Source organism: Eutrigla gurnardus, assembly GCF_963514095.1.
Source record: "Eutrigla gurnardus genome assembly, chromosome: 20".
In the NCBI taxonomy this organism is placed as follows: domain Eukaryota; kingdom Metazoa; phylum Chordata; class Actinopteri; order Perciformes; family Triglidae; genus Eutrigla; species Eutrigla gurnardus.
Window position 1 is genome coordinate 9,261,184 of NC_139931.1, and position 27,966 is coordinate 9,289,149.

Sequence of the window (27,966 nt, forward strand, 5' to 3'; positions counted from 1 at the left end):
TTTCCTACTGGGGGCAAGAAACGCATGTAAGGCTCAGTTTTACATGTTTATGAGGAAGAGATGTAACTTGAAACATGCCACAAACTTCACTGGCGGATCGGTGTGACAAGTGGAACAGACGATGCTTCCTCCTCGGATGCTCATGCAAATATGCCCGTCAGGTGTAGAAGGAAGTGAAACCTGTTAACTAGTTAACCCCTGCCCTGCATTTGCACAGTGTGCCTCTGCTCGTCGGCGGGGGCAAACCGAGCCCGATGATCTCACTGCTGGTTTTGTTTGCCAGAACGCTAACACTGACTTAGATGATTTATTTGCATAGCCGGAGTGGAGTTTTTTTTTGCTCATGCTCTGTAAATGTCTTCTATTCCAATTTGGCAAAAGCAAAAAATGGCGCAACAGCGACTGCAAGGTTGTGCCGCGCTTCAGAAGCGACCAAACTAACTACAAATGTTCTTTTAGCTTACGAAAACGAAGCCTATAAATGGCTCCTTTCAACCAAACTTTTTTTTGCTTGTCCAGAGTTAGCAAACAGAGGTTGCTGTGGGACAGAGCATTGATTATGTGCAGGATGTGTTTGGTAATGAAAGATGTTTGGGGTGGGTGGGGGGGTGTTAGATGAAAAAACAGTGTGATGACTGTTCAGAATCCCACCCCAGACACAGACTTTCATTAATGACTAGAGGTCTGGTCATGAACTCGTGGCCTGGTCAAATAATGACCGCGTTTGTGGCCTTGCAAAAAAAAAAAAAAAAACTTCTCTCACTTCTTAAAGTAGCGACTGAGGGCAAAGTGTTACGTCCCCGCTGATTTTGTTAGTGTGTTTCTTTGAGGCCTCTTAATTTAACATATCAGTCCTCATCAGATCTTCAGCAGATGTGCGCCTGTGTGTGTGTGTTTAGTTGTGCGACGTGACAGATGTGTTGGGCACCTGTAGCGTGCTGTCAACGCTGAAAGAGAGGACCCGGCGGCCAGCGGGACAGTGGAGCTTGTCCGGGCAGACACAGATGCACAGGGACAACACAAGGGTGCCCATTGTGCTGACGCCATTCATGCACGGACACACAAACACACACGCACACACACACACCTGGGATGGGAGGCAGCAGCAAAGTGCCACTGTGTTGTGCTGAATCTGAGAGACAGCTGCTGTGTTGCTGCTACTGGGATCCACCAGTATTCCAGTCTGGACCAGCTGGAAGAACGCAGAGTGCAGACCGACTGACTAGGCTGCCCCCCCCCACCCCACCTCTCCCCAGAATCTGAATATGATAGCTAATTGGCTCGTCACATGACAAAGGCTGATAACGCGGCCCATCACGGCCTCTTCCATGACAATATAAAACAAAAATGCATGACCGAGATGTGACCTTCCATTTACGCGTATCATATGGAGACTCAACTCATATGACTTGGGTCAAATTCCAGGCACAAATCAAACTTGCTGTGGCAAACATCCTTGTTTCTGCAAAAGAAAGTGCCCGTGTTTATCATTTGAGCAGCCCTATTTTTTTTTTTAGGTTATTTAATACACCAGATGATTGGTGATGATAATTTTAGAAGGGTTTACGAAGAATAAAACCACGTCAAGTCAGTTTCATTCAACAAAAAGACAATCTATTTCCATTAATGACACTGATATGTGAACCAGATTTGCTGAATACACCACATAAACCAAATTACAAATCATCAAGGACGATGATGATGGCTTGGTTTCGTCATTTGTCTTGGTTTGTATGATCTTTTTTGGCTGTTTATGAGTCGCCGTGGTGTATTTATTTTCACTTGTTCTCTAATGATTTCATTGCACAGTAAAACAAACAACAACAACAACAAAAGTATGAACTCTGGTCCAGAAAATTTGAAAGCCAGCCCAGAATCAAATCAATAGAGGACTTTTTGTAACTGAGCCTTATATGGAAGCAAATGTCACGTGATTGATAATTAGACGGATAAATATAAGGGTGTGTGTTTGATGGCTGCAGACTGGAGGTGTGAATCTGATCAGAGGTCAGGTCACGCTATAATTCAATGCAAAATTCTTCGCAGTTGTAGTAATTGAGGGTGGACGATAACAACATTCCTCCAGAGCTCAATGTCCAGTTTAAAAATGCAGATGTCAGATAGCCCCCCCACTTCCCTCCATCCCCTCTCCTCCACTCTTGATCTCTCCTCTTTGATTTATTCATTTTCTATGTTGGTGAGCCAGAAAGGACAATGGCGTCTTTCATAACTGAGGCTGCGTTCCCACTACCAGCACCCTGCAGTCCCCCAGAGTCCCTCAACCACCAGGCTCGTCCGATGTGACCTGGTCATGGTGGACCGGTTGTACTTGGGAAGGAAACACAGAAAGGGGGAATTCTATTGAGTCACATATGCAGAAGATTCTATATATATTACACTTCAGAAACAAATAAAAAAAAGGTCAGACAGGAAATCAAGTCAACAATACTGAAAATCTGTTGTAAGATCAATGAACTTGTTGCTCTAGTATCTAGTTTCAAGACTTTTATTCAACAAGATAACTGACGTATCCAAAACTACACCAAACATAAAATAATATCCATAAAAAGGAACAAATTCTCAACGACTATGCTGTTGGAATTATTGTCATTTATACAGTATGTGATAAAGAATGGGACCATTTTAGCCGAGTAGGATATTAGAGTTCCGTGCCAAACAAACAGAAGCCACAACATGCCAACGTGAAAAAAACCCCCCTACATTTTCTAGAAATCTGGCAACCGGAAGAATTACAGTGTTTTTCTGTGAGAGTTTCAGTTCGCATCACATGAAGTGATCGGTGTGGGAGGAAAAAAAACGGAATGAGAAGAGAGGGTCAAGAGCTGGAGGGAATGAAGGAGGAGAGAGGAGTGCAGTCAAATGAGGTTAGGGGGGTGGGGGGGCAGGGGTCATGCTGCCTCCCCCTGTACTCGCTCTCCGAGGTGCAGGGAGGCCGACTGCATAGCCAAGGCTCCTGCTTAGAAAGGCAGCCTTTCTTTTCTCCAGGCCCTCGCTAATGCAATTGAGAGAAATTAGTATAATTATGCTCCATATTGCAGATCGAGGAGGCAATGTGGCCCGCAGGCCGAGGACGGGGAGGGCAAGCTATAGCGTGGGTATTTGCTGACGGGAATATCTAATTCATCGGCTACTTTTGCCATTTATCAGAGCACATTCTTGCATTTATGACATTACAGCTAATCAAATAAAGAGGTCCTGGAATGCTGCATCTTTCTCAAAATGTGATTCTGCTAATGCGAAAATGACTCCTCCTCCCTCCGGGGGCCCCGCGGCCCCTCCCCGCCAACCGCTTTCCATCCGCTTTGCCCGCTCGGCCGCTGCCACGGTGAGCAGAAAAAATCTGTCCGAGCACCATCATCCCCTGATGTCAACGCAGACTCGTAGTTGCCATCACCTTCCGTTCGGCAACAGCTGCGCATACGCCGAAACACATGTTGGAGCTCTGCGAAGAATCGGATCCGTCAGACGAGTTCGCTTCGAGACAGATGCCCCGATTCTGACACGTTGATGGAAGGGGAAAAAAATGTTCGAGAGAAACGGTGCAAAACAAATCCATGTCAATAACGTATTTCCGTACTCCTTGGCTCGGGACTTCTGAGGAGCACAGGAGGGGTTCTTCCAAGTCTGAACCAGAAGTATGCGTTTTTGACCACAGTTTGGCTGAACATGGTTTCAGGGCCCTGATCCACCATTATGTACGGCACAGTGACAGTAATTAAAGAGTGCTGTATCCAGGGGTCAGACTGAGGTGCGGAACGATGGAGATTGATTTTAAAACTCTGCTTTAAACCAAAAATAGAGAAGACGTGGATTCTACTTAATTATCAGAGTCATAGAAACGATCCGGAGGTGTAATGGTATCCAGATGATTCCGCAGGAAGTGATGGAGGATCGCCCGCACGTGTGACGATGTGACCTTGAAACACACTTGAGGAAGACCTTCCTCTGGCCGTGTGTCCGGACCCACCCTGCAGAGATGGAGGGAGCGAGGGGAGGGGGGTAACACCATTTGATCCCAGAGAGCACCAGGCCTACACATCTTCTATATCCTGTTTGGGGAAATGCGGCCTTTTGAAACCCATCTGCTCATCGCTCCCAGTGGCATCATCAAAGCCACGTACGAGACGAGAGCATGGATCAAGACGAGCCGGAAACCGGCGACCGTCGCTCACGATCAGAGATCCAGCATTTCTAATTAAGAGGCTGGAGAACAAAGCTTTAAAAGAGGATGAAAAGGGACCCTTTACATAAATATCTGTATCAAAAAAAAGAGAAGAAAATAAACAAATGAAAGGGGAAATTCTCAGCAGCCACAGAGCTGATGTCCACCCACTCAGACGTCCGCTGATCACATTCATTATTTTCCTTGTGGGAGTTAATAGGTCAGAAACCAGATGATGCCTGGTTTTGGTCTGTTATATTTTATGCTTACATCATGCCTGTTGCGTGTGTGCCACTAGAGCAATCCCACGTATGAAAACACACACTGAGAAGGAGAGGAGAGACAAAAATGTGTTGAAACTAACAGGTTTGAACAAGTGGTTTTAAAGCTAGAAAATAATCTTATTCAGAAAAGCAAGATAAAAGACTCCGGGAGAGAAATAAGCGACATAGTTGATTACGAGCAGAAAACAACTTCTATTGGATCCAAATGACCCAGATCTGTTTGTTAAACAAGGAACATACACAATGCGCTAATATATATATATATATATATATATATATATATATATATATATATATATATATAATCCTGCAAACAGAGAACATTCAATTCAGACCTCTTTTTCCGTCAAATTCAGAAAAAAGATGGCACAAAGCTCATTTTCTGTGGATGTGACGCAGTTTGATGCAGTAACGTCTCATTGAAAATTGATTTATGTCTAAAAAGGATACAGCATTAATGAGCGTTTCATCATATCTGTAGAAAAAGTCACTTTTTAAATATAGCTGCAAAGCTAAAACAGATGACGAAGACAATAATGTAGCAAACCCATACCAGCAGGTGACTATTAAAAACACGCCATTTAGAGAAATCATTAAATCATATTAATAAACATTAATTACTGAAAAAAAAAAAGTTTCAGAAAACTTTAACTGCTTCACAATGAAAAAAGTGGTTTGCACTGGAGATTTGTGGCAGTGCAGGGTAATAAAAAAAAAGTTTTGTGACCAAAAAGGAAAAAAAAAAAAAGAAAAAGATTGTCAAGGTTGTCGAGACACATAATGTGGGCCGTTAATCAGTCACGGAGCGCAGGGAGGCGACTCCCTCAGGAAGCAATTAGCTGTGTTGGACCAGTTGCTAATAAAACACTTGGGTTACAAGCTACCCACAGCCCAGCCAGGCCAGGGGACCCACGGTACTCTCTCTCTCTCTGTGTGTGTGTGTGTGTGTGTGTGTGTGTGTTGAGGCCTAACAGGTAGACGCAGTAAAGCTACAGTAGCAGCAACTGGTGCAGCAGCCCCGCTTGTCACTTTCAGTTGTTGTTAAAGTGATACTTCACCCTAAAAATCTATCTATTTGAGTGTCGACACTCGCCCTCTGCGGCTGTAAAAGTGACTGTTTGTCATGTGGTCAGCTTGAATGATGTCACAGTGGGAAAAAAAATAACAAAACATCCAGAGAAATGTCTCGAGCCACTCCCGAAGTAGAATCATTTCTCTGCTCTTCATCAGGATGCTCAGTGTCAAACGTTATAGTTGTGCTAGGGCTGGCCGATTATGGCTTGTAAATAATATTTGAATATTTTCAGGCTGTATATCACAATATTTTCATATGTCCTCTTCTCTCGGATGCATATCTTAACAAATATATACACACCTAGGAGAGAGCGAGAGACTATTTACACTAGATGTTTGCGATATAGTTTTTCAGCACACAGAGTAACATCGAGTATATTTGATTCACCAAATGATTTGACTATATATGAATTTAAACCTACGTATGTATTGATGACAGAAAAGGTGTTTGTGGATGTGTTGATTGTTTATCAACAGCCACCTTTAATTAATTAATGAAACACTGAATTTTAACTAATAGCCTTGCACTCTTGTGATTATAATACACCTTTACAAAATGTCAAGTATCAAGTTTCCATCCAAATTCCATGCAAATTGTACACAGAAAATCCAGAAAATTGGCAAAACAAAATGGTAAGTAATGTTTTTTTCCATTCTAGACTCGTTAACATTCAGAGTAAAAAAACATGGAAGTGCCAATTCTCCTTCATATAGTGCTGATTGGTTCTGATTGGTGCCCTAAAATATGTGACATCACCGTTTTCCACCCACTTCAAACCACTAAGAAGAGCTCAGACAAAAACATTTTTAACTTAAGATAAATTCTCATTTTAAGTTTTAGTTCAGCAGAAAAATGTGTGTCTTTCCAACGGACCACATCACTCACATTAAGAGGCTTATGGAGGAAATACGGTTTAAGGGCCTTTAAAGCCTGCAGGGTGTGTGTGTGTGTGTGTGAATTTAAATACAGAATAAAAGTAAGCTATATTTGAAGAAAAGTTAGACCAAGGGGGGTGTAGTGGAAAAGCGGCAAACCATTCTCCCATGATGGGAAGCCATTGCCCTCACTAGGGATCCTGCAGAGTCCGGAATACAGCGGCTAGCAGCCCACTAAGAGGATCCCAAAAACCACCTCTTGCGGTGCGGCGAGAGCAGTGTTAGGTTGGATTTCGGCTCGGTATCCAGGCCCTGCCAAAGCTCAAACACTAGACACAACAAAAACAGCCTATTTAGGAAACAAAGCCCGAGAAACGCCACTTCAAACCCTTTCCCCGCGGGGAGAGACAGGGGTGAGAAGAGATAGAGGGGGGAGAGAGGAGAGAAAGAAGGGAGGAGGAGGTGGTGGAGATAAGTGGAAGCACATTGACAAGCTGTAGACAGCAGGCACTTCTCTGCATGTTTAATGTCCAGTCCAGCTTCCAAATGTTTAGGAGGGATCTGTTGAAAAGATTACTTAATGACTATCCACTAGGGAGCCGAAACTCCACTTGATGGCTCTCTGGGAAGGATCAAAACATCCCATTTTTCAGGAAACTTGTCTGAAACATCCATATTGTATAACAACAGAGTAAATAAATGTCTACTGATAGATATGTTTGATGACATATGTGATGCTCATTATCACCATTCGCCTTTTTTAACCGATACGCTACAAAAGGACGCTAATCGCTCGCCGGATTGTCATGTGGGAATTCATTCAAGCTGTTATCTGATTGTACTCTATCAAAACATCCCAGAAAGCTGGTTTCACGGTTTTGTCTTGACACAAATTAGCCTGCTTTGGCAGCAAAGGAACCCTCCGAAGGAAGTGAACCACGTGACAGACGTAGAGGCCTTTCGCCAAACGTAATCGAGTGACTTCTTGAGGAACGTCGCAGCGGTCGAGTCAAAAGATTCCCGACAAACATGAAACATTCGGATGCACCGGCCAAATGCAATCAGTCATACAAGACACACGCAGAGGGAGTTTGCAAAATCAAATCCGAGCCCGAACCGGCCAACGTAATAAATATTCGGAGTCTTCCAGGAATGAGCAATAAATCACGAATCGATGAAAATGAACTTGAAACTCAGGTACGTTTTTTGACATCCACATCTGAGGTTAATTGAAACCGTTCCTTCGACTTGGCAGGGCGAGCGGACAACATGCCTCGGCCGCTCAACAAATCTTCTGTTTGCTTTCAGCTGTTTAGGCTGCACCACTTATTCAATTATTCCCCCCACCCCCCCGTTTCCAGAGATGTGCACAAACACAACTAAGGCCCTAGTCGATCGTGCATCTCCGCAAACCGTGGTGTGAAAGTTGTTTGTTGTGGGAAAACGTGTACAGTGTGTTTTATTGCGCACTGGAAACCCGAGGTGTGTCCGAGTGGGCCAGATTTTTTCACACACTGTGTGGTCCGATGCCTCTAGAGGTGAGGAGAAGAAGAAGAACCTCACCCTTCGTCAACAGAACCGGAGAGTGTGTTCTCTAGAATCTCGGCGGACTGCTGCTTTGCTTTTTTTCCCAGAGAATGACTCAACATGGAGAGAGAGGGAGAGGAATAGTCTCTACGTTATCAGACCGGAGGGAGCCAATGGCAGGCCAGGAATTCCCAGGAAGGTGGGTTTCACAGAAGAGATGAGTCAGCAAACACGAGCGAGGATGCGATCACTCCGCCGATGTTCTGGTGTCCGAAGATGAGAGGAGTGCGAGGGGAAGGGGAAGAACCGAGGTGCGGTGAGAAGCGGAGGGAAGGTCGGGGGAATGATCTCTAGAATTTTCCATTTGCGTCCTCCTTTTTTTTTTTTTTTCATGAAACAATTTGGGTCAGAAGTGCCCTCCCCTCCCCCCCCACCTCCTCCTGGCCTGAGGGTCTCCCCGGCACACATGTTCACTCTGCAGCCAGCTTACAGTGATTAGCCAGGCCTTCCTCTCTGACAGGTGCACCGTCACGCCCCCCCCACCCCCCGTCACAACACATACAGAATACACTTGGTGCATCCTTCGGCCAAGTTAATCCCTTTGTGAAGACCAACCGGCAGCTAGGCTTTAATTCAGCTACATAAGCAGTCAATCATATGTAGCGAGTACTTTAGGTGGAAGGATAAGTGGACGATATGTAGATGTTAGAGACGAGATATTACTGTCCATTTCATTCCAGATGAAGCTTTTCTATATTAGTGTGGAATTGAAAATCTTCCACAATTCATAATCTCTGGGTTAACCATAGCCAGTGGCATTTCCTCACGCACAGCCAATATAAATCACCCAGTTGAACGTTAAAACATTCAAATAAAACAGATATTAGACAGACCGCATTATGTTTTCTCGAGTCTTGCAAAAAAAAAAAAAAAGAGAGAAAAAACCCACCCTTTTTTTTCCTCCAATTTAAATGGCCTGTAATTACTTTCAGTCTCGAGGAATCAACTTTTGGTTTTTACAGTTGTAAGCACTTAAGGAAAATTATATTCTTGGCACCTGAATTCCACCGTGGCACAGCTCTGCTTCCCAGGTCCACACCAGTCTGATTGAGAAAACACCGGCAACAGCGGCGCTGTGGCAGTGGACTCGGTGTTTGGCAGGCAATATGACGCAAAAGAAAAAAAGAAATGCAGAGAAGCCATAAGAAGAAAAAAAAATCCAGACATGCCGTCTGTCTGCTTTCCTATAGCGACACAGCTGACTGGGGAGGAAGGTGAAAAATAGGAGTTTTATGGTCGTGATATTAAAGTTAGGAAAAAGAATAATAGTGATTGTAACCAGAAGAGATTATGGTGTTGACGGCAACAAGAAAGTACAAAACAGAAAGCGGAGACACCATCCAACTGTGAGCGTGGAATATACCTTCAAATGGATAGCATTACGTATGGAGAGGAGATTCAGTTGGACAAGCAAGGACAGGCTCCTACATACAGCAGGTTCCTGATCATTTTACTTAGCATTTGCACACTATCGTGCAATTCCAATATCTGGATATTCCATTTTCATGTTCTGCATGGCCACTAGGCAATAAAACACATCTTTTATCAGTTATTATAGTCATAGAGTGGCCTCTGCTTGCCATCATTGCTTATCGTCGTCGACAGGTCAGAGTTACATACATGTTCCACTTTGCAGCTCAGTGAGGACGTGTCTCCGCTGCTCAGGGCAGTTATTTAGAGACGGAGGACTTTAAAAGGCAGGTCGCCCCGTGTAAAGTGCGTTGCCCACGTGAGCTCCGGTGCCTCTTGCTGACCTCAGTTGAAACTGGCCAGCAGATGCAAATTTGACACTTTTTGCATCTTATTTTGCATTCAAAACTTCCCAGTTTGCTGTCGGCGGCCCAGAAAAAACACGCCGCATGTGTATGTGGGCCAGAGAAGAGAGAGAGAGAGTGAGAGAGAGTGGCAGCTTTGAATAACAAAATGAGTTTGGTTCAGCTGCATTTTTCGTGTGGCGGGGTTTAAAAAAAAAAAAAAAATGCAAAGCGGCCCACTTGGAGCGATGCCTCCTATCGTTACGCGTGTTACTGCGGCTGCTGAAAAAAAAAAATAGGGAAATGAATGGTGCCGGGATTACAGTTAGCCGCCACCGACATAAATTAATTACTTCCCTGTTCTGCTGAGTTCAGTTTGGGTTGTTTGCATGTCTCTCTCCCCCCCTCACAGGACAGTAAGGTATCACAAAGAAATGAGGTGGAAACATAACATTATGTACAAGATTGTACACTATGTCTCACACACACACACACACACACACACACACACACACACACACACACACACACACACACACACACACACACACACACAAGAAAACAATATTCTGCCTTGTTTGCACTGTTGTCTAAACACAAAATCCTTGCGGACTCCCTCCCTGGACTCCTAACCCCAACCCCCCAGCTGCGTCCCAGGGAGGTGAAACCCAAACCAGAGCGCGGAGAGCTCTCTCAACTCCTCAACCTCTCAACACATCCTCAGCACTACCCTTTGAAAATAAACCACGCCGGCCAGCCCCCCCCCCACCACCCCCTCGTCTCAAACTCTCGCCTCATATGCGAGCGCACATGCCCCACACTCTGCTGGGAGCTCTTTGGAGACTTCCCCGCCGCCGTTCCAGGAAGCAGATGTGAGAATGGCGGCAATCAGGCATGACAATTCGCGAGGCAAATGTGGAGGCCATTACTCTCACAGTAGAAGGTGTGGAGGAGAGGTGAGATGTGAGGGGTGGGGTGGGAGAATCTTCTGCAAGTTGCCCGGTGTCGGATAAGATGATGTGATCGGCGCTTTATCGACAGCATATGGCTTCATTTTGTCACACTTCCGCATCGTGGGGCGGATGCAGATTAGGCTAATTTAACGTGACAAACCAATCGGTGTAAATGAACAGTGACAGTGACGGGAGAGTAATTGGTGGCGAGGGAAAAAAAGAAAGGAAAACCACTCAAACGATAACTTCCTCACACCCACGAGTGGGCGAAGAGTCGATGAAATATTTAGTGATTTTTAGACCAGTCGTCACTGGAACTTCCCACACTCTAAAGCAAGTGGAGCGACGGAGCTCCAGATGGCTGGAAGTCTGCATTTTCAAGAGATCCACCTTCTAATGATGATCTCCCTCGCACTTCCACACAAAACTATAATCTGAGCAAGCAGAGAGGCCTGGAAGTGTTTTTTTTCCCCTCCACCATATCACATGAACCATGCCGACCGATAAGAGAAGGAATAATAACCTGGAGCTCCACGTGAGGAGTGGGAGCCGTGTTTTCCCAACTGGCAGGCAAGTCAGTCAAACTGATACTCATTGAACTCGGTGTCTCAATGGCTACATACACACTACATACACGCAGAAGAACACTGATCCATGAAAATAATTGAAGTGGTTCTGATACGTTGGAAGACAACTGGATGATATATTTGCCAGTGGAATTATTATTATTATTATTTTTGGACTCAGATGAATCAAGTAGAGAAAAGTGTCATATAACCATCAACTGAGTCCACATGCATTTTGAAGCTAACTGCCTTTGGGGAGAGAAAGAAAACACTGCAAGCACACAAAGGAATATCTGGGGAATTGTGAGTGAATGTTTCGGTAAAACGCAGGTGAAGGTTGCTGGTTTTTGCTTACCCCCCCCCCCCCTAGAAAACGTAGACTGGGTGATTGCTGCAGTGTGCTTGCTGGCGGGACTTTGAGCTGCTGGTGATAAGGATGTCTGCAAGCATCTCAAGGCAGGAATACTAAGTGTGTGGGACAGTGGGCTCTTTCACAGTACAGCCCTGTGGGACATTAGTGTGTATGAAATGACATTCAAGCATTTTCAGGGCAGGACAGAAGGACTTATTATCAACGTGGCTGAATTATTGCTCAATCGAAAGGGGGGAGGGGGGTTATGTGTATGCCTGGGTGTGGGGGAGGGAGCGACGTGCGTCAAAACTCATTAAAAGGATACAGAGAGGCTTCAGTCGGAGACACATACTTTATAAAGCTGAAGAACAGTTCACAAAGCCCACAGCTTTCCATGCTGTCCAACTCCTTCGCATCTCATCAGCATATTGCTTTCATGATTTATCAAAAAGCTTGTTTATGGAACATGACGGCAGAGAGAAAACACATGCAGGGCTAATAGAAAAATTCATCCATATTTGGGTTGTGTTCCCGACAGACACAATATATGTGTAAAAAAAAACATCTCGTCTGGAGCTGGAGGAGATTATGGGCGAAGATGGAGACGATAGAGCAAAGTGGGAACATCTATTTAAACTTTTTAAACTTCAATACTGCTTCAGTCTGCAAAATAAAAATGAATAAATAAAGCAAATCCGTAGCAGAGCATTTCATGTCAACTTGGTTCAGCGTGGCGTCCCCCCCCCCCCCCCCCCCCCCGCGGAGAGGATGGTGCGACATCCGATCCGCCCCCAAACAAGAACAAGAACACTCGCCTGCAGGACTTCCTCTCCTCTCTTTCATTCCCCTTTTTCTCTCTCCGTCTCCTACCACCTCTTTTTCAGGCTGCAAAAGCCGGATGAGGGTCGTCTTACCAAAGTCCCCGTTGCGACGCAGAAAACCCCACATTTTGCCAGCGCCCCGACCTGTTAACATCTCAACCTCACAGAGCTGACAGGACCTTCCTCTCTGCGCCGCTCTCCCTGCCCTCGTTGCGACCGCTCAAATCCTAAGGCGGCACGAGGCCTAAGTGAGGCAGCACGGGCGGCAGTGTTTGTGTGCTGTCGGAATTATTCGTGCGGCTTTTCTAACTTTCTGCCAACATTCTCCCACCGTATGAACGATCCCAGTGATGCACACTTGTATGAGTGGGCAGTATTTCCACTGAGGCGCTCTTTTGACATGTGCATATTGCTGTATTGTGGGAGTTGTTTGTATTTTGACATGGTGTAATGCTTGTTTGTTTGTGTGCGCGTGCTCTGAGGATGCGTGTGCATGTGTGTGTGTGTGTGTGTGTGTGTGGGTGGGGGGAGGGAGGGAGGCACAGCTCTGCAGCCTGATATTCTGGGAACGGCAGGGTGGCGTTGTTGACCCACCTGCTCCCTTCTCTCTTCAGCTGGATCTAGTCGAATTTCAGCAGCTGCATCCCCTCACAAAGCGCCTCTTTGTAATCTTCCCAAGGCGCACAAATACAACTGCAACCAGGAGAGGAGAGAGAGAGAGAGAGGACGGAGGAGGGAAGACGGACAGTGGAGACGGAGAAGAGGAAAAGGGCGGTCACTGCTCGGCTCGGTGTGCACCAGTGTCAGATCACACTGTATCTTCATGTCATGTTACATACAGTAGCAGGCGCCCTCATAATGGAGTTATACCCCCCCCCCCCCAACACACATTCATGACATGAACACTCACACCTGTGGACATGCATGTGTGCAAAAGTGGTTTGACATGTGAATATTATTTCAATAAGCAGTTTGACAAGCATCTTTGCAAATGAATGTCATTAAAAGAAAGCTGCCTCACAGATAGGTGACGAGAGCTGAGGTTAACCACAGCACTGTCGCATGCCAATGGGTGTCACGCTTCTGGAACATGCCAAGTCGCATACATGTCATTTTGCACGTCGCACTACACCGATATCTCAGACCGCCATCTCAGGCCTGATACCCAGTTTTTAGTTTGAGCCCTGCTGTCCAGAATTTGCATCCCCAAAACAAGGCCTTGTCCCCCCCCCTACACCCCCCCATGCCGTCTCCAGCGATCGGTCCCTGTGGCCCCGAACCCAGACTTACTGGTGGCAGAGGAAAGGAGACGTCATTAGGAGATTAACTACAGCGGCCCACTTTACTGCCTTCATAAATATATGTACCTGAGTTTGAGGCCATAAACGCACCAATGAAGCACAAATCTGGCTCTGGGTTGGGGGGGGGGGGGGGGGGGGCGGTCATTGCTTCTGATTAAGTTTGGTACCAATTCATCCAGAAGCACATGTGGACAACTCAAATGGTCTATACTACATATATACCAACACAAACAAGCATGTGCATGACATTTTCCAATATAAATAAATAAATACATTTAAAAAAAGTATTTTACCGATGCATGGTCTGCTTTTCAGGGATGAATTAATCATCTGTAATTCAACAACGACATGCCTCTCTAAAGCCAAAACAGGGGAGCTCAGACCAGAATGCAATAATGAAATGACATAAACCAACAATGACATATTCTTCATATAATCCATAAAAGTAGGTTGAGTTTCGCGCAGCACCATAAAGCAGCATCTTGTTAAATGAGGGACCCTATAGCTCAGTGGATTTATATTCTACCTTACATGGAGCCAAAGCTGTCCCAGGGGACACCATTAGGAGACACTCGGGGGAGGCGGAGCAGGGAGGGAGCGTGCTTAATATTCCTTCAGATTTGGCTAAAATTAGCAGAATATAAATGTTTGGTAAAACATTTTTTTACGTATTATAAATAATGATCTTTGAAAGTGGAATGAAAGCAGGTAAAGAGACGAGCGGGAACACACACACACACACACACACACACACACACACACGTAACCCAAGGTGAGCGGAGTCAAATATTATATTCATCTTCTGCAGATATGTAATTTCATCTACGCACTGATAGACACACTGAACAGAGTCACCAGTCAGTAGAGGTGAAACACTCTTGAACTTCACCAAAAGGTTATCCTGCCACCAAAAACTGATCCGAGTCGGGTTTATGCAACGCTGGATTCCAGCAGAAACAACACAAATAACAACTGGGCGGGATTAGCATGAATACACAGCAGAAGGTGGAGGAGAGAGAGATGCATTTCCAAAGTAAGCTACTTTTCCGGAAATGTTAAATTCCTCTGTGAAAGAAAAGGTCAGCCTCGGTGGTCGACTGAAAAGGCTCTTTATGTCTTTCCTGCTACAGAAGTACTTCCGTGGTCTCTATTGTCCCCAGCTAGAGCTCTGCACCTCTTTAAAGGGAACAGGAAGTGACCCCGGTGACCTTGGACTCCCACACCATGTGACCTGTAGCTGCGCACCACCGTGCAATCACGGCCCCAAACTCCCCACAACAACCCAATAAACTCAACAAATGACTTTTGTTAATTTTGCCCACGAGCGCCGTCAAAGTTCGTCTTCGTACGACGCAACCTCGGAAGCTTCTTAATGAGACGCTCTTTTTGCTCCCGCTTTGCATGTCTGCAGCAGCCGGGGCAGTTGGAAATAGTGAAGTGGCTACCAGGAAATACTCTGTACCTACAACCAGTGGAAACGGTTAACAAATGCTTCCTTCTTTCCCCCCCTGCCTGAGGCTAGTGACGTCTGCGTGGCAGCTGGCAGAGAAGCCGTAGAGCATGTTGTGGATCCAGAATGTCAACTTAAAGTGGAGAATGAAATATCCAGTCATGACAGGTTGAAGAACAAGGAAACATGATTTTAAAAATGTGTCATGCCATCTTTATGTACAGTATTTTCTTTTACATTTCTTTTTAGACTGATTTGCCTCGCCTCTCGCTATTTTCATGTCAGAGCCGGGCAAGTTACATGGAAATGTAACTTATGACTCATTTGCCTACAGGTTGCTCAGCCCACGTGTCACTTATTACTCAACAGCAAAAAGTAAATTACTCCATCAACCCATCGTCCACCTGGCATCCTGTATTTACACACATGTTGAGCAATCAATGATGTCTAAATTTGAAAAAAAAGAGAGAGGTGGGCAATATTCAGAGAAAAAAGTGGCAAATTTCCGAGTTTACAAAGTGGCAAATTTGCAAGTTTATTACGATGCTAACAATCGGCATTTATGCTAGCTAACTTCCCAAGAATGTAGGCATTTATTTTTCTAATTAATACATCAACATGTGATGCCTCGTTAAGGTCCTTAGGGTGATGGTTGTTGATGGTTATTGTTGTTTTTTATACGAGACCAAATTCTCACCTTATGAGTGTTTATCGATTGGGCGGTTGGGCTAAGATGCTAGTGGTAGCGTTCACTTGTTGTCATAGCAACGGCAATTGGTTAGGAACCAAGCAACTTGTTTCAATCGGCTATATATTTATAAAGTGGCAAATTTGCAAGTTTATAAACTCGCAAATTTTTCCTGCAGTGGCCCTAATACACCGTCGTAACGGAGGGGTGCTGCACTGCCCGTGTCGAGAACATGCAACGCTAAGCTACATTCCCATGGTGATGACATGTGAGGCGGCGTGATTTCATTTGACCCCCCTCTGACAACAGATCTGAAGCTGTGCGCTGTAGCTGGCCGTGTCTGTGCGTGGTGCTAATCTCCGGATAATGTTGCGATGCCGGTTCCTCTGGTCAGGAACACGGACCATGATGGGTGTTTATAGGGGAACATGGATACGCGCTGACTAAACACAGCGTGTTACAAATGGAGGAGGAGGGTAATGTAATTCTGCAGCCTCGAATTCCTGCTTCGCCTTTCGACCTATAAACATAAGTATTAGTAGTGATTTTTTACAGCTACCCTAGTGGGGGAATTCTCCTTTTATCGAAGCAAAAACCAGTTTTCATGTGTGCAATTATTTCTGAAATATCACAATGTATTACATGATGGATTCAACCCACTTCATGTGGTCAGCAGCAGCAGGTGTGTTTCTATTAGAGGTTATAGACAGGCTGGAGACAGACACACTAACTGCTGCTCATAAACACAGAAAACTCTTGGCTGTTGCACTGAAAGCCTAATTGGAGAATTTGATCCACTTCACCAATTATCATTTTCACCACCTATAAATTAACCTTTTAATATACAAATTGCACACAAGAGATTTAGGGTTTCACACTGAACTCACTTGCTACACACTCGTGTCACACACGTTTTCTCTTTGCACATAAAAGGGGAACATAAAAAATGAGCGGCGCAAATAGCTTTTTTTTTTTAATATTCTTGTTTTAATTATCTGCAAATAAAAACAAATCCACCACAGTTATCTTAGCGCTGTGAGGCAAACTTCCCACAGCCAAGTCCTCTAAATAGTCTCACTTTTTGTGAAGCGGCCTCCCATTTCCCGTAAAGTCAAGGGGTGGGCTCTCTCTGTTCTCTCGCCGCCCCGTTCCTAAATGTCTACATGTCCCGCACCATCTAACTCACAGGCAAATTAGGGAGATGATTTATGAGAATCAAGGATCAAAAAAGGAGACAATGTGGAAGACGGAGCACACCGCAAAGTTTTATTCAGAACATATGCGGCAAAGATGAGAGGGAAGAAAGACAGAAAGGGGGAGGGGGGGTTAGATCACAAAGTGTAAAAAGAAAAAAATAGAACACACATACACCCACGCTTCTCTCGGGACAACTCCGGGACACGATGGGAAGCATCGTCCCTGTGGAAGATCTTAGCGTTTATGTTGTCATGCCGGGGCGAACGGAACCAGGAATGGACGATTCCCTCATGGGAGATCAAATGAAAGTTCACCGATCCGCTCGTGAGCTTCACCTCGAGGAAACGTTCTAAACAGAAGCTTTGTGTTAACACCTAAAACCATTATGCGCTTCACATTTGTACACGGAGAGTGTTCTCGCCACGTCACGGGAGTCTTCTGACAGCCCCGTAGATCAAAGAGTTACAGGAACGCCTCGAGGAAACCGGAGAATAATTTAACGTGATCCTTCCTCGACCTGCTACTACAACAGCTTCCAAAAACCTCTCCGTCCATAATCTGTAGTTCACATGAACGTCGAGAACAATCACCAGCGAAACCGCCGCCTCGAAAAAAAAAAGAAAACAGTTATGCGTCGGGGAGAAAACACTGCAAATAATCTGGAAACACTTGAGCTCTTTTTATACTCCTGACATTAAAAACGAGCGTGGCCGAAGGCCAAACACACCCTGAGACGTTTTGGACTAATTGTTTCCTTCAGGCTCAAACACTCCCCCCTTCAATCTCTTCAAAAAACTCCCTTCCTTCCCTCTTCACAGTGCAACCCCCTCCCCTCCACCTCTCAGTGTCTACTAATAGGTTTAAATAAAACCCGCAATTGGTCCAGTAAACCCCTCATTATGGTGTTTTAATAGAATGAATTTAGGATAGCGCGGGGTCAGGGGTCAATGGGAGGTCCTAACACGCAGCAGCTGTCACGGGGGTTGGACCGTGATTAGAACCAGTGGACTCAAACATCCCCGGGTCCTCGACCTCGCCGAGCAGAAAACCTGGAAAATCCATTTGGCCGTAGACCAAAGTGGAGAACATCCACCATGCAACTTCCAGAGGGAGCGGGCTGAGTGGAGATGGGACAGAGAGGAGCAGTGGGTGCATCCATCACTGGGAGTTTGCTTGAATGTGCGTGAGCCTGGCTGGAAAAAACGTTTCACCTTCAAGATGCAACAATCGCAGGTCCCACGTCTCCGCCGGGGCTGTAAAACATTTCTTCCGGGATCCTCGCCCCTTCCTAGTTGCATTCGCTGCAGCTGTAAATTTCACGCTAATTACCGTCTTTCTGAGTGCGTGAAAACCAAAGATAGAAGTGGTCCGGTTGATGTGGCGCACGGGTGAAATATGGCTTGTTAGCGGGAGCTTGTTCCACATGTGGTTAGGCCCGTGGTCGGGATCGTCTGGGTGAGAGGGAGGGCATGCCAGTCTCCCCAGTTCAGTAGGTTTACGCTGACTCGATGTGCAATCACAAGGGTTATTCAACAGTTGCTGTTTGGGTTAGGGCGCTGTGGTGGCTGCAGAGACACCACTTTCCACAGTTGTTCCATGTGGATTCATGATGTGAACGTGCACAAACATATGGATTTAAATATGGAATGCATGGTTCACATGCAACATGTTGTAGGATGCAGAGCAGACATTCAGTTTTTTTTTTTAAATGAACTTCAGGACTTTTTTTGAACTCCTCATCCGGTTCACGTCATCCTAACACATCTCTGCCGCACAACGCGTGGCAATTTATGGCAATTTGACTGCTCGACATAGTCCGTCCAATAACTTGGCGAGAGTGGAGAAATGTGCCCGACTGTATTAAAACACAGAAGCAGAGACCAAAGGGGGGCAGAGATTCCTGTGGGTGACTGTGTAATTTAATTTTGTATGCACATTAGAAGCCAGAGAGTATAATTTACATGTGGGATAGACGTGACTAGGGCCCAGGAGAAGTGGTCCAACATGCTCTGCTAAAAAAAAAAAGAAAGAAAAAGAATAAGAAAATCTTTACCCGGGTCTTTCCTTTGAGATGCATCTTGCAAAAATAGGGAAATTAAAACCTTCCTTCATTCTTTGGAACACTTAAGGTTCATGCGCGGTTACCTCTCTTCTGTTGCTCTTCCTTTTCTAATCAAGGGCCCAGAGCCCACAAACCCTGGCCAGAGTTCCCCCCACAATACAGAGAAGCATGAAGGGGGGGCGGGAAAGACTGGAATCTGTTTAAGTCTGTCTCCTTCTCTCAACCCAGAAACCGAGACCGACCTACAACTTAGCAGCTTGATGGCAGCTGTCACTCACGTTGGGCTCATCCCGACTTCCCGTCAGCGTCGGTTTATTAATGCAATAAAGCCCAGCGCTATTAAAATAACATTTATTTTTTGAAAACCAAATGAAGCACCATTTTTGATTATGATATCATTTTTTTTTTTTTGTGTCTGTGTGTAGGCAGGATACATCAACACTGATGGAAGGTTTTTTCCATGAAATTGCACGGGGGAGACAGAACTTGAGCCAGGAAGAGTTGATGCCGTTACGATGGTGATTGAGAACAGGGATTTCCAGCATTACATGCGACACAAATCAAAAGGGAACATTAAAAAAGTATCACATCATTTTATTTATGATGGGATAATGTTGGTCTCTACTCGCCGAGTGCTTCCTAGTTCATTATGAAACTAATCCTCGCGAGTCTTCTCTGCTGACACACACACACACACACACACACACACACACACACACACACACACACACACACACACACACACACACACACACACACACACACACACACACACACACACACTGAATACTATTCCATGTGTGGAGCGGGACGAGAGTGAAGCCAGAGTCATTCATGTTTGACAACTAGCCGCTGTCCTGTCTGTTCACACACACACACACACACACACAGACACACACACACACACACACACACACACACACTGAACTTGACCCAACCGAGTGCTTTGACAGCAGCTGTTAGAGAGACAGGCTGCTCCAGATAGACCAAGGGAGCACTTTCATTTTATCATTTATGATAGAAATGTTCCACTATTTTGTATGACATGTTTCTACATAATCTCTCTGCTGACATCAAATGCAATGTATTCAAATTCACTGGAGAATCCCATTGCTTCTTAATCCTATAATAAAAGAAAAACGTCTTACCTCACCGTGCAAGCTGTTGCATTCTCTGCAGTGAACTCTGCGCTGGACGTGAAAGTCCCGGCTGCGATTATTTCCACACTACGAACTCTCTTCTTCTTCTTCTTCTTCCCTCAGCCACCTCCAGCGTGCATCGAGCCAAGCAAACTGCCGTCCAGCACAAACACACCTTGTCTTTTCACAGGGAGACCAGTGATATAAATCATCCCACAATACGTGAGCACAAAGACACCTTTAACAAAGGCTGTGATTCGATCTACCCTCTTATCGCATCTGCTCTTTATATCTTCAGTGTCATAAAAAAGAAAAAAAGAAGCCCGCTTTGTTGGTGGTGAGAAATGACTTATGGATTACAAACAGACTGTTGAGGCAAATAAACTTCCTCTTCTGAATTCTGGATATCTCAAATGGTATAATTGGGCTCACTGAGGCCTGTGAAGTTTAGTCACAAGTCTGTTCAGGAGGGAGAATGCTTATTTGGGAGTCATGATCATATGTTTAGATCAGACGGGCGTGATAGGCTTCTTATCACATTGAACTTGCCTAAAAAAAGCATTGTAAGCAATTATTAAATCTGGTTTTATACTCAAAGAAATGCAGCTTTCAGTTATAACTAGTGAGAGGGAGGAACACCCTTCGTCAAACTTGATGTTAATTATATATTTGCTATAATTTGCTTTCCAGCTTTGACACAGTTTAGTTAATGTTTAACCAAATTAAAAGTGACTTAATAAAAACCTGCATGCCACAACTTTTTCTGATGGTTGCTTCGTTTTTAGAGGCAATGTCAGTAATAAAATATTATATTTCTATATATATATATTTTTTTACTTTTGGCAATTGGTAGTTTAATCATGTCTTCACAATAGAATGTTAAATTAAATTCTAAATGTGTTGAGATCATCCAAAAATATTAAAAAGATTAATAAGATCCTGTATATTTCAACAGGAAATTAACAATATATAATGCAATATATAGATATTATCAGCCTATGTTGCAAAAACAACATTATATATGTTAATATATTACGTATTTTCATTTGAGGATTGTTTGCATTAATAATAGCCAAATATTAAACATTCAAAATTATTTTAAACATTTACATGACATTTACATGACATACCCAAACAGCATCATAAAACCGTTTCTCAGACAACGTGTGCAACTTAAAAAAAACAGAACTGTGCCACCGATGGAAAAAAAAGAGAAAGAGAAATCATTATAATAATGAAGCAGACATAAAAGCCGGAACCAATGGAGGGAAAGTGGTGATTTGTCGCAGCCAATCCGAGGCGGAGGGTGGAGTGACGCTTTTAAAACTCCAACTCAAGTTGCTGTAACGTGTAGCTCCTCGGCTCACATTGTGGACCACAACTTTCACGACTGCACCTCCCATGACAGCGTAGGAAAACAAGACTGACGAAGACAAACAAACAGGGAAGCAGAAGGAAAACAACGGACTGAAACCGCTGAAGGAATTTACTGTGGCGCACCGTGCGTAAAAAGGCGCACTGGCCACTCTGCTGCGCGCTTCAGTTCAGTGGTAACGTTTGATTTTTCTCCCCGGATTTTCATCCCCGAGGAGTTGCGCAAATAATGTTAAAAATGACAGAGGAGCATGACAAGTGTGGAAGCGACCAGCCGTGCAGCCCAACGGGCACAAACAGCTCCATGTCCCAGGACGAGTCCGACTCCGACGCTCCGTCCTCACCGACGGGCTCCGACGGCCACGGATCCCTGCTCGCCGGTCTGGGCAAGAAGCTGGACTCGGAGGACGACGACCGGTTCCCGGCTTGCATACGGGACGCCGTCTCTCAAGTGCTCAAAGGATACGACTGGTCCTTGGTGCCCATGCCCGTGAGGGGGAACGGATCCCTGAAGAATAAACCTCACGTCAAGAGACCCATGAATGCGTTCATGGTTTGGGCGCAAGCGGCCCGCAGAAAGCTGGCGGATCAGTATCCACACCTGCACAACGCGGAACTGAGCAAGACTCTCGGGAAACTGTGGCGGTAAGGCTGCGTTTTATTTCAAAAGAGACAAATGCAAGGATAAAAACAGTGTGCAAATTCATATTATTCAAAGAAACAATGAGATCGTGGCTGTAGATGTGGGACACAATCATCTCATAAAAAGGCTAACATTTAACATTAATAGCTTTGGCAATATTAGATAGATTTTACGATATTTCGTATAATTGGCTTTTTCTCTGAGCTCTTACAATAAATAAAAAGCTACAAAGTAATTAGGGCCATCTAACAATTCAATCCTTTTTGGGGGGGTTGTTTTATTTGACTGCACACATTTTAATGTTTTAATTTTATTTATTTATTTTTTTTACCATAGTTTGCTCTCCGAAGGGGAGAAGAGGCCGTTTGTAGATGAAGCAGAGAGGCTCCGGGTTCAGCACAAGAAAGATCACCCGGACTACAAGTACCAGCCCCGGCGACGGAAGAACATGAAACCCGGCCAGAGCGACTCGGACTCGGGAGCAGAACTGGCACATCACATGTATAAAGCTGAACCCGGGATGGGAGGACTGGCAGGGATGACCGACGGCCACCACCACCCCGAACATGCAGGTATGATGTCATAGAAACACTGTCAGGAAGCACCAAACACAACTAGTTTGCACGTTTTCTTTTAGGAATTAATTGGTTTTTAGGTTGCTGTGACTTTGGAGCGATGAATCCTCATCCACATGTCTGATAATATTATTTCCCCCCCTCCCAGGGCAGCCCCACGGTCCCCCCACACCACCCACCACTCCCAAAACAGACCTGCACCACGGGGTGAAGCAGGATCTGAAACACGAAGGCCGGCGTCTTGTCGACAGCAACAGGCAAAACATCGACTTCAGCAACGTAGACATCTCTGAGCTCAGCACCGACGTCATCAGCAACATGGAGACCTTCGACGTGCACGAGTTCGACCAGTACCTCCCGCTCAACGGCCACGCCTCGGGCTCCTCCGCCCTGGCCTCGGATCACAGCCACGGGCAGGCGCCGGTGCCTGGCGGCGCCTACACTTCCTCCTACGGCCACGCAGGCGCCAACGGGTCACCCTGGAGCCGCAAGAGCGCCATGTCCTCCGCCGCTCCTCCCGCCAGCGAGGTGGGCCAGCACCGGCTCCACATTAAAACGGAGCAACTGAGCCCCAGCCACTACAGCGAGCACTCCCACGGGTCGCCCTCGCACTCCGATTACAGCTCCTACAGTAGCCAGGCCTGCGTCACCTCGGCCACGTCAGCCGCCTCGGCCGCAGCCTCGTTCTCCAGCTCCCAGTGTGACTATACTGACCTCCAGAGCTCCAACTATTACAACCCTTACTCTGGCTACCCCTCCAGCCTCTACCAGTACCCATACTTCCACTCATCCAGGCGGCCCTACGGCAGCCCCATCCTCAACAGTCTGTCCATGGCTCCTGCCCACAGCCCCACCGCCTCCAGCTGGGACCAGCCCGTCTACACCACGCTGTCTCGACCCTGAGGGGGATACGAGACCCTCCGTTCACACCAGAGACTCATTCAGATTGATGCACTACTAATGAAGGAAGTAAGGAGCAGGTGGAGAAGTGTGTGCGCAGTAGGCTACCTGTGACCATTTGAACGTTAAAACAAAAAAAACAAAAGAGAGAAAAAAAAAAGTGCCTGCTGATTTTATACAAAGTTATATTGTTACGATGAAAACACAGACTTATTTTTTTTCCCCCACAAAAAAAAAAAAAAAGACAAATTGTGTATGACGGCGAGCCAAAACTCCTCCATGAGGACATGTCGCCCACGCCTACATCCTGTACATCCTCCAATCTTTTTTCCAGTTTGAGATCGCACGTGTTTGAGGTAAAGCAAACGGCCTGCCGCTGAGTTGTGTAGGAGAGGAACCGGTTTGGCTCGATTCGGCTGTGAAGCAGATGGAGAAGTGGATATATATCGGAGAACGTGCACGGGACCAATCATGTGAATTTGCAGTGAGATTTACATTTAATGGCCGGAGCTATATCCGTCGACCAGTCTTAACTAAACATGATTCTTACAGTGTCATTTTGGCATAAAAGTCTTATATGTATTTATGTTCATGCATTATTGTTTTGTTTTTTTTCATTCTTAAGTAGATAAACACATGTAATGTGGGTTTGGTTATAACAGTGGCTTTTTAATGAAAACAAGGTAAACGACGCGACGACGCAAGTACAATAATTTTTTTCCGGCATCATTCCATTGAAGAACCAGTAACATCTCCATTCCGAGTCGCGAGCTAACAGAGCCGGACCAACAGACTCGCACAGGACAGAAAACAGGTGTCTGAAAGCTATGCTTGGCAAATTGCGATTAGTCATGATCTAGGGTTAAAGGAAACGGGGTAAAATAACACCACACACTCTGAGTGACATGTCAGCTGGACCTCCTGTATACATGGATGAACGGCACAAGGGTGTGTGGACAAGCATCTGTGTGTGTGTGTGTGTGTGTGTGTCAGGGAGATAAAGTGCTTCTGTATGTGTGAGCCATTTCCTTGGGAACGAGAAACATATCTCATGATATAATACACACCAAATTATACTTAAAGTCTCTACTGAAAATGAGTTTTTTATAAAATTTCATCAGTTACTCAAAAAGAGGGTTTAGGGTTCGAGGAGAAAACACAAAGTGAATATTTGTCCATATTTATCTCATCCACCATCATGTGCCAACTTACTGCTCTTGCGCATGCAAAAAAACAAACAAACAAAAAAAAATAACAGTTTTTGTGCCTTCTAATGCTTATTGTCAGTATTTCAACATGAAATTGATTTATTAACAAAACTTAATTTGATATCATTCCTTCCAGCCTCGGTTTGTAACGTTCTGTGAGATGCTGTATGAGAAACGAAAGTTTTTGTCGGCAGAACTGTGTTTTTGTATATTATTCCGGTGTATTATTTTCTTTGAGGAGAGGCTGTGAAAATTGTCGTTGTTTCTATTAACTAGAGTCTCATTCACACGTGCACAGCTAACCCATTCGATGGCCACTTTTAAAAAAAATAAAAAGATACTTTTTTTCTCGATATTTGTCTTTGTCATTCTTATCTGAATCCGTGTTGAGTTTCAGCGCATTTTTCACATTTCTTCTTGAATATATTTGAAGAAAAAAAACAAAACAAAAATCGGAATTAATTGCAACGAAGTGAGCACGTTTATCGGTTTGACTTTTCCCTGCATACCAGCTTGTCTAACATCTGGACTGTGAGCTACAGCTGTGAGGGGAGACCACTGAGACATTTAGGGAATTATTCTCAGTTTTCACAAAATGACTGTAATTAAGCCTTCATAGTAAATTTAATTGGAGGCTGCTCAAATTCTGGTGGATGTCTTTCGAATTTTTGCAAAATACATGCTGGTAAGCTTTTTATCGTCAGTTTTTTTGAGAAATATATTGAAAATAAAATCTGACACGTTTGCGGTAAACAGCGTAATGCTCATAACCTTATGACCTTACGGGGCCTTAGATTGCCGCTTCATACGTGGCTTTAGATGCATCGACCAAAAAACGGTTCAGATTTTTCTGTGAAACCACATTCGAGAGAGGAATGAGGATCCCGTCTCCTCTGGTCCAGCGGGTAGAGCGCTCAAGTTGGCCCTGGCATGCATGCCAAGCAGCCGTCCCTAACCAGCCCATGGAGAAGCCAAGTGCCAGGGCCGCGCTGCTGAATTTTAATGATTCATTATGCTGTGGAGGGGTCCCATTGTGTCCCTTTATCCGGAGAGCTAGAAAGGAATTAATTGGACAGAAAATGGAAGGGGCAAGGGGAACTGACAAGCCATTAAGAGGGTGCTGAATGGACGATTAGATGCACATGGGGGAGAATTTCCACCCCCCCTCTCATATCACCGCACTCCACAAACAAGAAAAAAAAAAACACAACAAGAACAACGACAATGACCACCAAGACCAAACTGTAGAAATCATATCAGCGCACATAATCTGTAGATAATAAATGAAGATAATACCACAGCAGATGGGGTGTGGGTGGCTGAAGAACGACTTGTTGTTTTTCCTCCCCTCAAAGTTTTTTTTTTTTTTTTTTTTTTTTTTTCACCAGTGTTTGCCAAATACTTTCAGGAGGAACTCTTGAGAAAGAACAGGAGTGAATAAAAGTGAGGCAAAAAGGCTCTTCGGGGTGCTTGGGTCCCGTTTCCTTGGAACTTGTCCACAGTTTCTGATTGGGCCTCTTGAAAGCCCTACTGTAAATAGCTAAAACTGGAATGGAGTTACATCAGCACAGTACACTGAATGAAAGAATGAATGAATGAACATTTTTACACCGAAGTTGCAACTTTCCCTGAGAAGAACTGCAGGTTTATGGACATACGCTCACATGCGGTACAACCAACGCTCCATACAGTAGATGATTGCGCAAACTCTGAAATGTGAAATGAAATATAATTTACAGTAATTTTAACACCACCGCACTGAGGCTGTGGTACATTCCAGCTGTCACCGTTATTGTTTACAGAGGAAGGGCGTTATTGGCCGAGGTGGGAGTCGCGGTCTTGGACCCATAGGACATAAAGAGAGGGGGGGGGGGTTGGCGAGATGAACCCAGTGAAACTGGTGCTTCCACCACCTGACCACATCCCATTGTTAGGAGCAGGATAACTCGCCTGGTAATAGTCTCATCCTGTTTAATGAGCCTGGCTGACTCAGGGCATGTTTCGGGGAAAAGGAGGGAGCTGGGAACTGTGAAAACGCGGAGAATGCAAGGCTGATTTGCAAGGGAAATGAAGTGGACATGAAGCACGGTTATTACCCGCCACTGAATCTGCCCGAGTCCACTCGATGCACCGAGTCTCTTTTGAGTTCTCGGGGACATTGATGGCGTTTTGTCTAAAAACGGAAGAAAAACACAAGTTCTAAAAAAGATGAAGTAATGTTTTAACTTATATTATTATATGTTGCTTCTACTACACCATATTCGTCATTCTCATACATCGATGCTCTACTTTCGTTTATGTCACAGTAAAATTTGCAACAACAACAGATAACATGGTGACTAAGAGGTTTGCATCCATATCTTTAACAATGGGTGGATCATGTCAAAACAGCAAGAAATAGATTCCTTTAAATAAAAGAAAAAACATTGTCCGACCGACTTGTTTGCGACAGCTTCTCACGCCGCTCCAAAGCAAACACATTCAACTCAATTTCAAGTCGATCCGCCCAAGTGAATGACTTCCTGAGGCTTATTTTGCCTCGTCTCCCTGTTCTTCTTACTAAATAGAAAAGACTCCATTTTTTTTATTATTGGTGTCTTGTGTTTGCTGGCATGACCAGGCCAAGCAAAACAGGGTGGCACCAGAACCAACACACACTTACCCAATTCCTCACGAATGGGCCCAGAGGGAGGGAAGCCCAGAGCCAACGCTGGCTCTCCAAATGCCGCGAAATTGATGCTGGCTCTTCCAAGGTAACCTTGGATTGGCCGGCAATACCTACATCAACAAAAATCACAAACTTCAATCAGTTTAGCTACGCAACATGTCTGAGAAGACAAAAAACAGAGCCTCTTTCAAAGTGTCTGGAAATCCAAACCATATCGGCTTAAATGCCAATGAAGTTGCAGTTTGTTTGTACTTTAAGGATTGAAATATTTCTCGATGAATTAAGACAGATGAATAAATAAAGCCCTTTGA

The 27,966-nt window shown here is 44.9% G+C and overlaps 1 protein-coding gene across 1 annotated transcript; it reads left to right on the top strand.

Annotated features, from left to right (window-relative positions):
- Positions 1-21,634: 21,634 nt before the first annotated feature.
- Positions 21,635-25,340, top strand: LOC311031281 (transcription factor Sox-8). The gene is made up of 3 exons (XM_084037488.1): positions 21,635-22,306; positions 22,641-22,876; positions 23,028-25,340. Exons 1-3 carry the CDS (start codon positions 21,891-21,893, stop codon positions 23,780-23,782), a joined length of 1,407 nt encoding a protein of 468 aa, XP_083893614.1. The 5' UTR covers positions 21,635-21,890; the 3' UTR covers positions 23,783-25,340.
- The last annotated feature ends 2,626 nt before the right edge of the window (positions 25,341-27,966 follow it).

Excerpts from the sequence above, each read along its gene's own strand:
- LOC311031281 (XM_084037488.1), top strand. The coding sequence starts at position 21,891 with ATGTTAAAAATGACAGAGGAGCATGACAAGTGTGGAAGCGACCAGCCG. Across the intron at positions 22,307-22,640 it reads ACTCTCGGGAAACTGTGGCG|TTTGCTCTCCGAAGGGGAGA; the intron begins GTAAGGCTGCGT and ends TTTTTACCATAG. Across the intron at positions 22,877-23,027 it reads CCACCACCCCGAACATGCAG|GGCAGCCCCACGGTCCCCCC; the intron begins GTATGATGTCAT and ends CCCCCCTCCCAG.